Consider the following 15,959-nt stretch of genomic DNA (forward strand, 5'->3'; position numbering starts at 1 on the left):
TAACAATAATTTCTAGCTATAAGCAAGATTCAGTTAATGCTTATCTAGCCTCCTGAAATATAATACTTAACTGCTGGGTAACAATAGCAAAACAATCAAAAACTAGTACATAGCTGCACTTTGAAATCGCATAATTATACCTGAGTACTATAAACACAGACAGATCAGTGGAAAAACCAGCGCATCAAGTAAAATTTAGTGTTAGGCCGCCCTAAGAAACAGCAACTTTTGCACCAGAAGAATAGAAACGGATGCATACTTAGAACATGCAGATCAAGCTGTTTGAAATACTTAACAGCAGTGTATAACTAGCAAGAATTAAAGAACTTTGATACTCTGTTGAATAGCAACATTCAAAAATTAGTACGCTTTGGATCGTACATATCTAAATGTCTTATATACTAAAGGAGACAACCAGCAATTAAATTCCTACCTGGCTACTCTGTTAAAAAGCCTCTGAATCATAGAAACAGGGTCAGACTTGGATCATACATATCTAGGCATCTTAAATACTAAATAGCATGTCAAAATAGTTCACCTAACAGTAATTTGTCCGAAGCATGATCGGCAGTGCTAAGAAAATACAACCAGCAGGAATTACAGTAGGTTTAGGAATGACAACTTATGTCCAGTGCAATAAATAGTTAGCCAGACATTTATCATACATTTCTAGACGTCTGAAACACTGAACGGTTGATCAATAAAACAAAAATTCCTACTTGATCACCCTTTGAAATCAAAATTTTGAACTCAGTAGTATAAATTTTACAGTAAATTTGATCTTGCTTTATGAAATATAGAACAGCATTGTTATAAGTGCATAAATGGCCAGAATCAGTATCTTGAGGGCCAGTGAAGTCGCAGTTTTTGCTCAAGAGTATGAAAAAATCAGCTAGATCTAGATTAGATTTATTTATTTAGTCAGTATATTTTTATTAAATATATTTTCAGGGATATACAATCATTAAAAAAAAATTGTACAACAGATTTGGGATAGTCTAGTGTTTGTTAATTAGGAACAAAATAATAATAATAAAATATATGACAGTGTTTAACATACAAAACCGCTGCCAAACCAACCTCACATTTATTTACTCTTAACGGAACACAGTGTAAAGAAATTCATTCATTTCATAATGTATTGTTCAGTCCTGCACTTGTTGGAATTAACATTTATTAATGGCAATTAATTCTGCCGTAAATATTGAATTAACAAAGTTGAATTTAAATTTGGTACAGAAGTGAGACTAGATGCCATAAAAAGTGCACCCTACTCCCTCGCAGCAGCTCTCTAGAGCAGTCCTGTGTAAATGTAATTGGATTGAGGGAATTAATCTCAGGTTTGGAGACTAAATATGAATTATTTACTGAGTCAGTAAGCTTTTTTTATTGTCAGTTGGAGATGTAGGAGTTATAGTTTAAAGTTATTGGATAATCAAAAAGGAATCTAGGAAGGAGTTCATGGCGCGATTAAGTGAGGTCGAGAAGTGTGACAGGTCGCAGAAAACTTGAACCGAAATTGGCGTTTTCCTTCTAATCCGATACTTTTCTGTGAAAACTCAAGCAGTTATGTTAACTGGGTGATTTTTTTTTTTTACCACCAATTTATCAATAATAAAGTGGGAAGCTAATTACTTCCTACATATGACTAAAGCAAAGTCACGAGCCTCAACTGTAAGGGCGTTAGTAGGAGTAGAGGCGAGAGCTCCCAAATAACACATTAGCCTTTTAAAGTTTATAGATTTATTAAGCTTGCCTTTATTTAAAGCTTCTACTTCAAATAATTAGAAACCTCAATTAAATAAATCAGTTTGAATTTAATAGTGTTAGCTTTAAATAACAATAAATTCATACTTACTAAACGTTTGTATAATGAAATGTGTTGTTATGTGAAATGTTTCACTAAGAACAAGATGTATTTATTCAGATCCACTTTTATTGTAATTAAAAAATATATTTATATTTAATTTAAAAAACAAAACTATTTAGAATTAACAATTAAAAACAATATCATCTACTGATCACTAAATAAACCCACTTCTCTAGTTTTTATTAACAACATTTTTAAACTGAAGAGAAACACTAGAACTTGGACATAACAAAAATATCTCAGCTTTTCTATCCCCACCAGAAATCTTTTTACAAATTTAGAGTTGCAATATAGGTTTAAAAATAGTAAGAAATAGTTTCATGTACTGAGATAGTTTGATAACATTTATCTAGTCATATTCTGGTAAATTAGAAATTGTTTCATTGAACAATGATTGTCAAAATTTGAGTATTAATTTACTTGAGTTACAAGTATGTATAATGTTAACCAATTGATGATTTAAATGTTCTATTTTGCTGCTAAAACTGCAATAACTGTATAGTAGGTTACTTGCATGAAACTTTAATTGTTAAATAATTAATAATAAATATGGACAAACGAATATCATTCCTATCGCATGAAGTATAGTTTCGCATAATGATGTAATTTCTACTGCCAATGATTCATATCAAACTTGATGTACAAATGATTCCTCAAGTTTCTCAGGAGTTCTGGACCACCTCCTGGTCTAGAAGTTAGATTCACCTTTAAATCACTACAAATATTTTTTTTTTCCTCTTTGTATTTCTCTTACTACTACTGAGAGGAAGTGCAGCAATTGTATCAAATTTTATTAATTGAGTTCTTACTGGAGATGCAAGGTTTGAGCTTAAATACCGAAAAAACAAAAATTTTTGGCTTATGACTTGCTTAATATATTGTAAGGGCTTGTACAAGTGAGTGAGCAGAATATAACACAAGAAAACTTGCAGATACCTTATTGTCGCTCCTGTCTCCAAGGATCTAACTTAAATACTTGCAACTGTTTATTACACAATGTGCAAGTTTATTGTGGGTTTTCCAAATTTATAGATTATCTCGAAAATGGCTCTAACCATTTTCTTAAAAATTCTAACATTTTATAGTTCATTTTTTTTTCTAATTTATTAATCCAAAGGAAAGAAAGGTTGCTGATAGTTTCAGTCATATTTTTTTTATTAATATAATTACATAATTATGTTTATTATGTACCTTTCGACCTTGCAAGAGAATGCCTCCATTATGTACAGTCCATTTTCATACGGCAGATGAAACAACCTATCACAACTAGAAAACATTGGCATAGGTATAAGCTTCCTTCTTGAGTAAAACGTTGTCTTAACACCATATCAAGGTCTAATGATGAGTGAGCTGCCCTAGTTTACAAAATGTTAGCTACCTTTTTCCAGAGTGTGGTTTACTCTCTTTCGTTTTACGCCGACTCAATAGTCTCATACAAAACGCAGTCAAGCGCTGCTTCTATATGGAAGAAACAACCCGAGGCGTATTCTTTGTTTTTATATAGCGGCTTTATTCTATCAACAAGATTAGGGGCCGTACTTAAATTACGTAACGAACGCAAGGGGGGAGGGGGGTAAGGCTCGATTGTTACCATTCGTTATGGTTCGGGGGAGGGGTTTTTTTAATGCTTGTACGTAATTTTTCCAATTGAATCTATAATTTTTTGGTCATTAATGGAAAAATACTAACGATATTTTTCGCGCCAAATTCTACTATAGCCAACCTTCATACTAAGTGATAATGTAATTAAATAAGTAATAAATAAAAAATATATGTTTGATTTTAATTAAATACTATGCAATGACGATATTCCATAACAAAAAATTACGTACATTTGGCTAGGGGGGGAGGGGAGGTTGACATTTTGTTACGATCTGTTACATCGGGGGGGGAGGGATTAAAAAGCTCTTTAAATTGCGTTACGTAATTTAAGTACGGCCCCTTATACAATGTTACTTTGCACATATACATGTTATTCTTACACAAGTTAAAAAAAAAAAAACATAATCCTCATCAATCCTAAATCACAATCCCCTACCAGAAAATAGACAACGATTTTTTCTAGCCCCTTTATTGCAAAAGCTGTATGCTTTAAGATCAGCATAATTAGTCCTGTATTGCTTTAAAATAAACGCAAATCTCCAAATTCGAGATAGATAATTCGAACAGTTCTTTCATTCATTATGCCCTAAACATTATCATTCTTTGGGGGTCGATGAATTAGTAGAAATTAAAAATAGATATAAATTAAAGAAGCAAGCTAAGATGTAGACAAGTAAAATCTTAATTTTTAATATGAAATTCTGACTACTCGTGAACCACTACATTGAATGTACATATGTAGATAGTATATTTTTCTTAAAAGTCTAATTAATTTCTAGGAAGTAATGTAGCTTTCTGGAATTATGAAAAATGTCATTAACATTGAGCATTTTTTGATATTATTAAGCATAAGTTTGAATTTAAACAGCAGTAATGTTGATAGCATGAGGTGCACGGTCAAGGACTCTCGGCAGACCACATGAACGTGTTGACTTCAGTATGCCGTCGTGCCTGTTTGCTCAGCAACCTGTTCGTTTATTTGTGTACACCTACTCAATTGAATTCTATTTTTAAATGGCAATTTAAAATAAAATTATTAAACTATTTAAATGGGAAATATAAGTGTATTTACGTATTTAACTGTGTTAATTAGTTCATATAATTTTAATTTGAATGGATATCTCTTAATAAATTTTAGAGGTGTGAAAACCCTCTATTGAACTTGTATTAGATATGGTTTACTATGATTTTCAACAATCATATTTTGTTCATAACAACATGGATAAACTTAATTTCATCAAAAATCAGTAAAGTAATTAAAATGTCACTTTTGTTTCGTTAAACATATGGTGAAAGTAGATGCGTGCAAAGTGTGAATTTTCTTTTCTTTCAGTTATTTAAAGCAACAAAAACATTTATTTTTACCATTTATTTCTTTGTAGGTTGGTGCTCTTCATGATCCACATAAGGAAACTTATTTAGACTTAACTACATCCAAGTTAGCGGTTCCTGAAAGTAAGTTTTAATGATATTGCACAAAAAATATATGTATACTTTTTTTAAAAGCAAACCTTACGACTCATAATAAAATAATTCAAAATTGTATAAGCCTTTATTTAATTGAGATGTTTGACAAATTGCAAATCTAGTCTATTTCTACGTAACAAATGAATCAAAATAGAGCGTTCGACAAAATTTTCTTTCATATTCATGTTTTCTAGTACTTTTGCTTGTGCTGCTGATCATTAGGCATGTTTCTGGGCAAAGGTCTTCCAGTTAAGTTTCATATTTTTGTGTCTCATACTATAATGATGAATTTGTTCCTGCCACTTTTTTATATCTCAGTTTTTCTATTCCACTCTTCTAAATGCTTGCTCCAATTATGTGTTCAATATTTTAGAAGTTAATGTTTCCTCCTGACTTCTCTTTCGATTGTGAACGTAGCATTTGTTCAGTTTTAAAATGCATTTATGGACTAGGATAAATATACTTTAAAATTCTAACATCTAAAAGGTACTTCTTGTTTAGACAGACTTCTATTGAATGTAAATATTTCCACACTTAACCTTTTTGACAATGACTGCCGAATAAATATATATTTATACTGTTGTGCTTATTCTCAAATTTTAGCATGGAATCAAGAGCTTGATCTACTGATTGTTCTCCTGTATTTAAACATTAACTCTGTGCTTCAGAATTATCATAAATAGTTATTAACTTATCGATCTAAGGTTATTTTTACTTCAAGAAATCACAGTCAGTTTGAAAATACTGTAAATACATTCCGTAAATATATTACATGTACATGTTCACTATCAGTATACTACAGAAAAAGTTTTGGTTGTAATGTATATTTCCAAGACTGATAGCCAACTGTACAGTTACAACTACCTGTTGTCCAACGGCAAACAAAAATAAATTTCTTTTTAAATTTATTTCCTGTGAATTCCTGTTCTGAATGTATTGAAAGTCTCCTTTCTTGTTGTTGTCTATCTTTTTGGTTCTCTACTGCGCAACACTAATCCACTAAAGGAAATATTTCCTTGAGAGCCTTCTTCATTTTGGGCTCCTAGGAAGTTCAATGTTTTAGATAGTTCAAGACCTTTTTTCTTTGACAACAAAATGGTTCTTCGTTCTGTGTTCTGTTCATGTTTTGTCCAGACATCCAACTCAACCATAGGTATTTGTGTCTACCAGGAATTTTAAATCTTTGAGGCACTCCATTGCCAATTTTGATTGGCCACGTAAAAAAACATTTTACTTCTGTCCATCAAGACCTTGTGCTGTTACTCATAGAAAGGCGAAAAATCTCTACATAAAATACTACTAGGGTTCTGCTATATGAGATGCTAATACCGTACCGGCACCTCTAATCAAATCTCTCAGATCAACTCCTTGTAGCATAAGTAACAATTCTTGAAAATACACCTAAATTGGCATTAATATATGATCACATTATATTTTAAGTTCTTATTTCAGAATGGTTACCAAAGTTATGGTTAGATCCAAGTATAAAACTTGGACAAGTGAGTGGTTTATGCGTAGATCGCGATAACTACGTATACCTCTTCCATCGTGCTGATCGTGTTTGGTCTATGAATTCCTTCACAGCGGATAATATTTTCAGCCAGAGAAATCTAGGGCCAATAAGAAATCACACGGTACTAGTACTAGGATCTGATGGAACGATTCATAGAAAATGGGGAGCCGAAATGTATGCATGTAACTGTAGTATCATATGTTTTATTTTTAAGTTGCTGTGCATTGTGACATATTCCTTTTCTTTTTAGGTTTTACCTCCCACACGGCATCACTGTGGACAATGAGTATAATGTGTGGGTAACAGATGTTGCCTTACATCAAGTGATGAAATTCTCCGCTTCTTCGTGGACAACACCCCTTTTATCAGTTGGGGTTGCGTTTACACCAGGTAGCGATTCTAGACATTTATGCAAACCAACTTCAGTTGCAGTAACTAGTAATGGCGATTTTTTCGTTGCTGATGGATACTGTAACTCTAGAATACTAAAATTTAACTCCGATGGTGATAAAATACTAGAGTGGGGGCGTCCTACGGTTGGCGGAGGTAAGTGAAGTCAACAAACTGCTTTTGGTTTATAAATATTGCCTTATTGTGAAAAGAATAGTAAAAATTAAATCCGCTTAAAAAATTTTTCTACTACATTTTAATGGAATTCTTGTAAACCTGAGTTCGGTTTAAGTTAAAATTGCCCATGCTAGTTCACGGGAGGGTAGAAAAAAAGTAAGCGCTGAGAGGTTGGCAGACCTAGTCAATAAATGTTAGCCAATATCTTGTAATTCAGATCACATTTATGTAGGTAATCTATATTTTTGTTTAGATTTAAGAAAACATATATGTATATGTTAGTGTAAAAGAAAGCAGTAAAAACCCAGAACCTTTTATCAGGTTTCAGAGTTCCCACACCGGGAGAATTTCTGGTACCTCATGCACTTACAATTGCTGAAGATCTTGGCATTATCTGCGTGGCAGATAGGGAAAATGGAAGAGTACAATGTTTTAACTTATTGAACGCCAGCTTTGCTTTTCAATTAAAATCAGAACATATAGGACCTCGATTATTCAGTGTTGCGTACTGTAAATCGAAAGGTAATTAATGCTGTAGTTTCTTCTTAATTTTAATAGCTTGCTTGGTACTTTAATAATTAATTCTTTAAAATTAATGGTTTCATAGGTTTATTTTTTCTGGTAAATGGAGAAGCATTCCAGCGTAACATTCCAGTACAAGGCTTCGTGATGACTGCAAAAGGTGATATCGTTGGAAAATTTGGACCTCAATTAAAGACACCACATGATTTAGCTATATCTTCAAATTGTGATACTCTGTATGTTGGTGAAATTGATCCTTATATCGCTTGGAAATTTCAATTAAGTAAGCTTAACAAAATTATTAATTTTGAATTATTGATTTCTTCTAAACAGAAATCCGAGAAATGTTTCTTTAAGAGGAAGGTACATATTAGCTCTGCCCTGAATCCTAATCTACATTTAAGATTAATCCATTCATTAACTGCAAACGGGGTTTCATTCTCAGCGATTACTGCTGTAATTACTTATCCAATGACCTCCAGTAATAATTCTGGACCTACAATGGATTTAGAAGCCTCTAATTTATCCATCCTATTCATCCAACTCTTACTTTCTATAATCCCAATATCTCTGGTTACGTATACTAAACGAACATCCTTGCCAATAGATAGTTGTAAAACATTCTTGTACAAATTGGAAGTACAAGGCATAAAAACTTAAGAGTCTTAAGCGCACCCTGAATACACAAAATTTTTGTGGAAGTTAAGTTCTGTAACCTTTTCTCCAAAATAAAGCAAAGGATAGACTATCCTCAGGATGCATGCGTTCGTGTTAGTCATTTGCATAAACCAGTTCGTGTTCGAGAAAGTAGATTAGCCTTGTCTGTTTTTTAAAGTTCTTACCGCCACTCCAACACAAACTCTTATCTGACATTCCCAAGAAAACTTGAATTTTTACAACAAAAGACTTGTGACTGTCTTAATTATTATGTTTGTTCTTATAACGAATTTTTCGTATTGTTCGAACGAACAATCACATGATAGTGAAAAAACCACAAGTCTTTTGTAATAGAAGTTCAAGTTTAAAGAAAATGTATTGATAGGCGAGAATAACGATTAGAATTTTTTTTTTCGTTTTTATTTTCAGAGGGAAATTTATCAAGTACAAGTGTTGCTGCTCCTGTGATGCCTAGTAGCAGTGCTAGCACTATGGATAGTAATGTATCACGTGGCGAAGTTGAAGGTTTGGCTGGTGCAATTATGGTTACAGGAGCTTGTTTAGTATTCGCAGCGTCTCTGTTAATCGCAGCACTAGTATATTCACGATCACGAAGGACAGGTACTTCTGACACAATTCGACTTCTTCCAGATTCAACCATATCTGACTATTAATTAACGTTAATCTATATTCTCAGTCAGTTACTTTTTATTTCACTTAAGATTCCGATCCCGCAGTTAACAAGTTCGTTCCAATAAGTAGTCCAATTACCATTCCTTGATGCAAAATTGATGTTGTTATTGCTTTTTTGTTAGTATTTGCTGTTAGTGTGCAAAATATCTTCATTTTTTCTTTATTTGATGACTTTTTTTTAACATCACAGACTTCATTTTTTTTTATTTAATTATTATTACTTTCTCTTACTGCTGGAAAGAGTAAAAACAGTCGCAGTAACTTCTAGTTAACTTACATTAAGGTACGACCAAATTATCCGATGGAAATTAATTGGTCGAAGTGGCTGTACCACTTTAAGTGGATTTTTGCAAAAGATTTTCTTGGAAATAGCTCTTATGATTTACAAGTACTTTTATGTGCATTTCACATGTCACTTGAGACCATTTTTTAAAAGTAATTTTATTTTTAAGCTGCTTAATCAGTACTTACGACCAATGGCCAAATGCTTAATTAAATTGGTTGCTAAAATTTCATGTATGAAGATAATCGTTTGCCTAGATTTGTGAATTTCATGTTTCATTAATTTTATTTATCGAAAAATGAAACGGGTTTTTGTAAGTTTTGTGTATTAACAACTCATACATAGAAAATAGTTTGATTTATTAACCGTGAAAAGTTTTTTTAAGGAGGTTCTGAGAAAATGGTGGGTCAAGAATCCATCTATTGTGTTGTTTTTTAAATTTGATCCGAAAAAATTTTGAAATGAGAGGAAACCAAACCGTACGATGCTGATTGCAGTAAGAGAAAGTAGTGGAGTTTGTTTTAGAAGTTTAAGTAGTTAAGTTTTTTACGAACATTTGACATTTATTTTTGTATTAATTTATCAAGTTTTAATAAATAGCCAACAATAATCTTTTGATCACCTCACATACCTTAGTGCAAACTTGTTATTTTTTGTAGTACTTTATTTTTTATTATTAACTGTTTCGTTGGCTATTATATTCTATTTATTTATTTTTTTTTTTTTTTAATATTTGAAATTCAAAGGAAATATTCGAACAAACTGTTTAATTTGTGTTTTGTTTAAATAAAATTCTTTTATTTTAAATTCTTTTATTTTATTTTTCCATTTTTAATGTTTATTTTTATTTTTTAAGTAGAATTAGTTTAGGACTGGAAAAAGAAAAAAAAAGACTGATATTTACGACTGTTTTGCTTCTAAATACCTTCTATTGATAATAATAAAAAAAAAAAACCATCTTCTAAAAGTCAAACATTATGAAACTTTTTGTGATCTCTCTGATGACTGTGTAGGTTCTTCCATTTCTACATTCTTTTTCTGCCCCTAACTGCTTTTGCGTTCATTCATTGCCTCCTTTACATTTTTTCATTTTATTTTCAACTTACTCCTGAATACGATCTTGGCATGGTCCTACCGTGTGATACTACGGCTCTTAAATATCTTCATTAAAATATGGCACCGGATACAAAAGTCAGGCGTTTTACTGTTTTACAGGCGTTCCAAGTTAGAAAAGAATGAAGTTACCAGCGTATACAAGGCCATCAGGGTCAGCTCTTGCCATAAGTGACCCCCTAACGAGGGTGTAAGCGCAGTTTTTTAATTTTCGTGTTCGCTGATACATTTTCATAATTTAATGTTTTGCAAAATCTGTTTCAGCCTCCTTTCACAATATCCTTAGAACATTAGTACCACATTAGCGGGGATCATTCCTGCAAGAAGACTCAAATCTTGATTCTATTAAAGTCTTTCAATTAATTTTATTTTTTATCATTATATGTTAAGTTCGAAGAGAGCTGTTGAATAAAAAAAATCAATTTATACAGACAGACACGATTTTCAATCCTTTTTCTAATAGAAGGTCGAAGGTAGGATTTTTCTAATCGAAGGTTATCAATAATTTAAGACATGATTCTTGTTATGTCCACATAGTTTTTCATAATGAGTATGTAAATATTTGAAAAACGTCTATATTGCTACATTCTCAAAAACAACCCCCGTTACTTAAAATTTGAAATCAAGTTTCATAAATGATTTTTGTTGAGCAATAGCTTTTACAAGTGTTAATTTGTAATGGTTTTGGAAGCAGTAGACAGTAGGTTTTGCTAAAATCCTCATACGTCTAAGTGCATTGACAAAACTAGAAAATTAGGAGTCCAATTTGATCGCCTTAAAATTAAGATTTAAAGTGATAACGTGAGAAATTATGGTAATTATCATATTAGGTAAACCTAATACGTGGAGTAAAGATACGCTGTATGGAGAAATGATATTGCGGATTTTATATTTAAAGTGCTACTTTCAGGAAGATGAACTGCGAGTTAAAATTACATAGCTTACTGGCAAATCTGAAATAAATGATTAATCATCTTTGATTAATCTTTCAGATTTGCTAGTAAAAGTAAAGCCACTGCCAAGTAAAATATTCTGTATGCGAGAATGGAAGGTTTTATAAAGAATAAAATCCAAAACGCATAGCATTAGCGTTGCTCTGCAACGCTTATATGCTCAGTCTGCTTTTCTAAATAATATTAGAATGAATTAAAACTGAGAATCTGACGTCTCTCACTACGGCAGATGTGAGATAAATCTACGTTTATCTTTAAAATAAGGTATTGATAGTTCTTATTCATTATTATGCTTGGAAGTTGAAAGTTCAGTACTAGTTATTATGATTTGACCAGTTTCCCTTAAGTGGATAGCACAACTTTTTTACTGAATGTTCCAGATTGATCAATTTTACAGCTTATATTTGAATACCTATTTTAATTCGTAGAAATATTTTTGAATAAAATAATGCTGAGAAATAATTAATGTTAGCACATTAATTATTAGGAGTAAGGGAAGTAAAAACTGAAAAACCATTCATAAAAGTAAAGAGCTATTCCTTTGAAGGACTTGGATTTTTTAGCTAGTCTGGTCACAAACATCATCTTTTTAAAAATCTCAGTTTCAAAATTTGTTTATGATCAAAATACTTCCCATGCGAATAATAAGAAAGTATTAAATAAAATCTGGCGTTAACATTCACTTACACGGCTTTCTCCTACTGTACTCCAATTGTATCTTTACTATTGTATCTCCAATTTATTAGAATTTTCTACTTCTATGTAGAAATTTAGTTAGCGTGTTTTATACTGTATCGGTTCGGTCTGTCATAAATTACTTCCAGGTAAGTAAACTGATAAGACTATCTATCAACTACCTTCGCCACCATCAAATTCAGAAGTAAGTTTTCACAAGTGTCACCCGCCAAATAATATAATTTTTTTCCCAAACAGTTGTTTAAAATTTATTTGAATTAAAAAATTTATAGATAAACTAATTAATTTTGGCAGAAGGGAGAAAATAAGCATAAAAATAAAATATACACACAATAAATTATTCACACACAAAAAATCAAAAAATAAAGTAACTCACAAAAATGTGTTAATTGGGCGTCGCTCCACTTTCCTAAAACAGTATTTTATAGGCACCGGAACAGTTTTAAAATACACTTAATGCTACCATATAATTCATATTTCCTTAAGTAATTGGGTCTCGCCCTACAGTGAGTTTGAAACATCTTTTACTCCAATTTTTCTTGAATTTTTGAAAAACTACTAATGAAGCTGAAAGGTGGTTTTACATTTATTTCTCATGTATCGGATAACTCATTCCCATTGCGATTTCTTGTACTTTTATTAATTGATCTTCGTAGTTAGAGATCAAATTAAAAATATTAAGGTAAAATACGCAGGCTGTATGAACTGTATCTGCCAGTAGAGATACATGGTTTTCTTAACTTTTTGTGTGGGAAAGTATTGCTTTCTCTTTAATCTTGTTTGCTTTTTTGGTAGGAGATGTTAAACAAGAATTTTATTGCAATTTTTGATTAAAATAGGTAACTAAATGAAGAATAGGGATTAGCTCAGAGATTGGAATCTCTCCAATACTGGATTCTGGATTCCAAGGCGGAGATTTCGGATCCGAATCCAGCTACTAGCCATTAGATTTTCTCTCCCTAGGAGCTTTCTTACAGCTAAATATTTATTAATACTGTCCGGTAGGACACTTGTATAAGGGTAGATATTCAAAAATATAAAATATGCAATGGTTTACCATATAGGCAATAATAATTAAAAATAGGCTCTAATTACCCTTAAGTCGATGCGCCCTAAAATAGATGCTACATTACAGAATCAGAATAAGTTTGAAAAACTGTGTTAGAGAGAATGTGATACTAGGGAAGGGATTAGCTATGCAGTTAGCGAATTGGATTCCCACACGCAGGACCCGGGTTCGAATCCAGCTGCTGACCCTTAGATTTTCTCTTTCTATGAGCTTCTTACACCTCTCTGTCCGGTGATGGCAGTGTTGTCTGTAACGAGAGAATACCGTCCGGAGGCTGGCAGTGCACTGAAAAAAGCTCCGGGTGCCAATACACAACCGATGCTCACGCGCCTTAATTCATAGAAAAAAAAATTACGTGATACTGTGTTTGTGGGTGGGACGATCACATGAACATTCAGCTCAACTAATTATTTTAGATCGATGAATTTTCTTGTAAGAAGCAAGGTAAATTTGAAAGAATGGCCAAAACCTGCCTTTTTTGTTGATTCTAGACTGCGGAAATAGCTTTAGCTTACTTGCCCATTAGGCGTGTTCAACCATAACTTTTCCAGGCTAGTTGTCATGGTTTTCAGTTTCTCGCGCTTTATAACAGAGTGGTACTGTTATAAAGCAAACAGATAAAGCAGTACCCATAGCTGCTACTTTTAAAAGGTAAAAGGCTTAACTCAAGGCAGGTTTATCCTTCTAAACCATTTCTCAACTTCTTCAGTCTTTATCTGATTTTATCTCCTGTTTATCATTTTAGGGAGTGTGGAGAATTTAGGGGCTCAGTTCGTTTGACTGAGTGTTAGTTCAAAGGAAATTAAATTTGAGCGTTCATAAATCGTAGCACTGTAACTGTACTGTAATCCGCACCATTGAGTGTATAGTCTAATCTTAAACATTTCAGTTAAAAAAAAATTGTAATTTTTGAAATGTAATATTGTAATTGTAGTAAGCGATAGTGTGGGTGTTTAACGTCCAATTTTTTTGGCTAAGCTCAATTAAACACTTGCAAAATGTAATCAATGTAGTAAGAGAAAGTCGTGTTCCCACCAAAATGTAACTTTTTACATCCAACTAAAAGGAATAGCTATGAAATTGTAATTGTAATTAAGAATCCCATTGATCTGTATTAAAGTACAGTTAGCTGTATGGAAAATTTAAACACATGATAATTACAATACGGGTGTATTACACCGCATATTTTATCTATTTTTTTTCTTTATGAACCAAATTCTGCACTTGTTTAGGATGTGGACATTGTTCGTCGAACAAGTGGCTGTCCAATGGTTCTGCTGAAGGATTCAAACTCGGGAACATTCTGGGCCATCAAGGGTTTGAAAAATTGAACACTACAGAAGAAAGTGACGAAGAACAGCCCTTAGCTTAATCAGATCAATCAAAAGGCAGTTTAAATTAAACTTAGCAAATATTAATTTGGAATCCCTCCTTTTTTTTTCCCCTTGTTATTTTGGTTTCTTTTCTGTGTTCAACTTCCAAAAAGAAGCGTTTATATTTTCTAATGAATTTTCTTAACTGAATAAAAAAAAAAATGATACTATAGCTATAAAATTTGTTAACTGGGCTAAAATCTGATTTAAGTATGGTTTAGCGAAATAAAAACTATCGTCTTTATATTATATATTCAGCGTGCTCACGTTTCTTAAAAAAAGAGAGGCAGAAAAAAGTTTTGTTTACATATTCAGATTAAATTAATTAGTATCTGCTCTTGGTAATCAACATCTTGTAAACAGAGTCTAAAAACAATGTGAGAAGACCCTTCAATTATGACACTCAATTATGATTTGAATGTCTTATAAACCTTGTGTATTTTCAGAATGGCTTGAGTTTATATATGTATTATATATAACTTTAATTTTTTATAACTGTCTAATAAATATTTAATTCCTAATTAACTGATATTTTATCATTTGGCTCCCTGGAATGGTCTGTTTACTTCTTTTACCGGTTAAAAATAAGTACTACAATCAAGTAGATTTAAAATTTTGCGTTTTCACTGAAAATATATGTGTTTTGATCTGCTCACAACAAAAAACTGCGTTTTTACAAATTGTCTCAGCGTGTATCCACCGTATCGCGAAAACGGAAAATCCAGTAAGTCCAAACTTTATATTTCATTTAAGTGCGGCCAATATTTTTTACGCAAAATTGAAAAGTGCGTTTTTAAAAATACATATATTGTGAAAAAATATCGAGTGAGTGGGATATTAGTTAAAATAGCTGATTTTTCCATAAAGTTAACATGAAAAAACCGGAACAGGCTCCGTAAAAACATATTCTATGCTAAAATTCATTTGGGAGCTTAGTGTGGAAGTCTTCCATGTATAATTTCCTGGTGCTATTACCCGTTTATTAATGAGGAATCAATTTACTGTTACATTCCTAGTAAGTAGAAATTGGTAGAAAGGAAGGGTGAATTTTGTCAAGAACTTTTGGTAATTATCTTTGAACTCTAACGTAGCTGATTTATTTAGAGTTGGTGTTCCAACCACTTTTTTTGGAAGTAATACTATTTTTGTTTTTAATTTTATCCCGTGAAAATGAATTTTACGAGGGTTCACGGTGAATGACGTACTTCCCTCTAAAGTGCTTTATCAGTTTTACCACCTATATATACACTTGTCAGAATTATATTTTATAAAAATTCGAAGTTAGAAAAAAATTGATGAGTTAAGCGCTCTGAGTACTAATGAGAAAGAAAATCTTGTGACAGTTCACATCCGACTTTCTTATTCGCAGTAATCAAGTGATTGTGCTACATTTAGAAACTTAACAGTTTTCGGGGAAAATTTTAAGGGGCAGTTAGGTTTTGAGGTACATTAAGTATGAGAAAAAACAACGAATGATCAAGATCATGATCTTAGTGTGCGTGTGAAATAAATTATTTCTAAAAGCTTCAAATATTGAAATTTAGAATCTGTCTCTAATTGAGTACAGGCTTAATTATCGGG

General features: G+C 32.0%; 2 protein-coding genes across 2 annotated transcripts in view; one reads left to right on the forward strand and one right to left on the reverse strand.

Annotated features, from left to right (window-relative positions):
• The window catches only part of LOC141459392 (uncharacterized), a 20,120-nt gene extending 18,122 nt beyond the window's left edge, over window positions 1-1,998 (reverse strand). The window contains exon 1 of the mRNA XM_074138432.1: window positions 1,859-1,998. The gene's annotated coding sequence lies outside the window, so the exon portion shown is untranslated. The remainder of the gene's footprint in view (window positions 1-1,858) is intronic.
• On the forward strand, window positions 561-14,520 carry LOC141459396 (peptidyl-alpha-hydroxyglycine alpha-amidating lyase 1-like). Its single transcript, XM_074138439.1, has 9 exons — window positions 561-602; window positions 2,224-2,301; window positions 4,855-4,927; window positions 6,392-6,626; window positions 6,703-6,998; window positions 7,341-7,541; window positions 7,627-7,824; window positions 8,628-8,819; window positions 14,238-14,520. The coding sequence occupies exons 1-9, from the start codon at window positions 561-563 to the stop codon at window positions 14,375-14,377; spliced, it is 1,455 nt and encodes a 484-aa protein (XP_073994540.1). The 3' UTR covers window positions 14,378-14,520.
• The last annotated feature ends 1,439 nt before the right edge of the window (window positions 14,521-15,959 follow it).

This window comes from Rhodnius prolixus, unplaced genomic scaffold (assembly GCF_049639745.1).
Source record: "Rhodnius prolixus isolate KJV_2025 unplaced genomic scaffold, Rpr scaffold_11, whole genome shotgun sequence".
Taxonomy (NCBI): Eukaryota; Metazoa; Arthropoda; class Insecta; order Hemiptera; family Reduviidae; genus Rhodnius; species Rhodnius prolixus.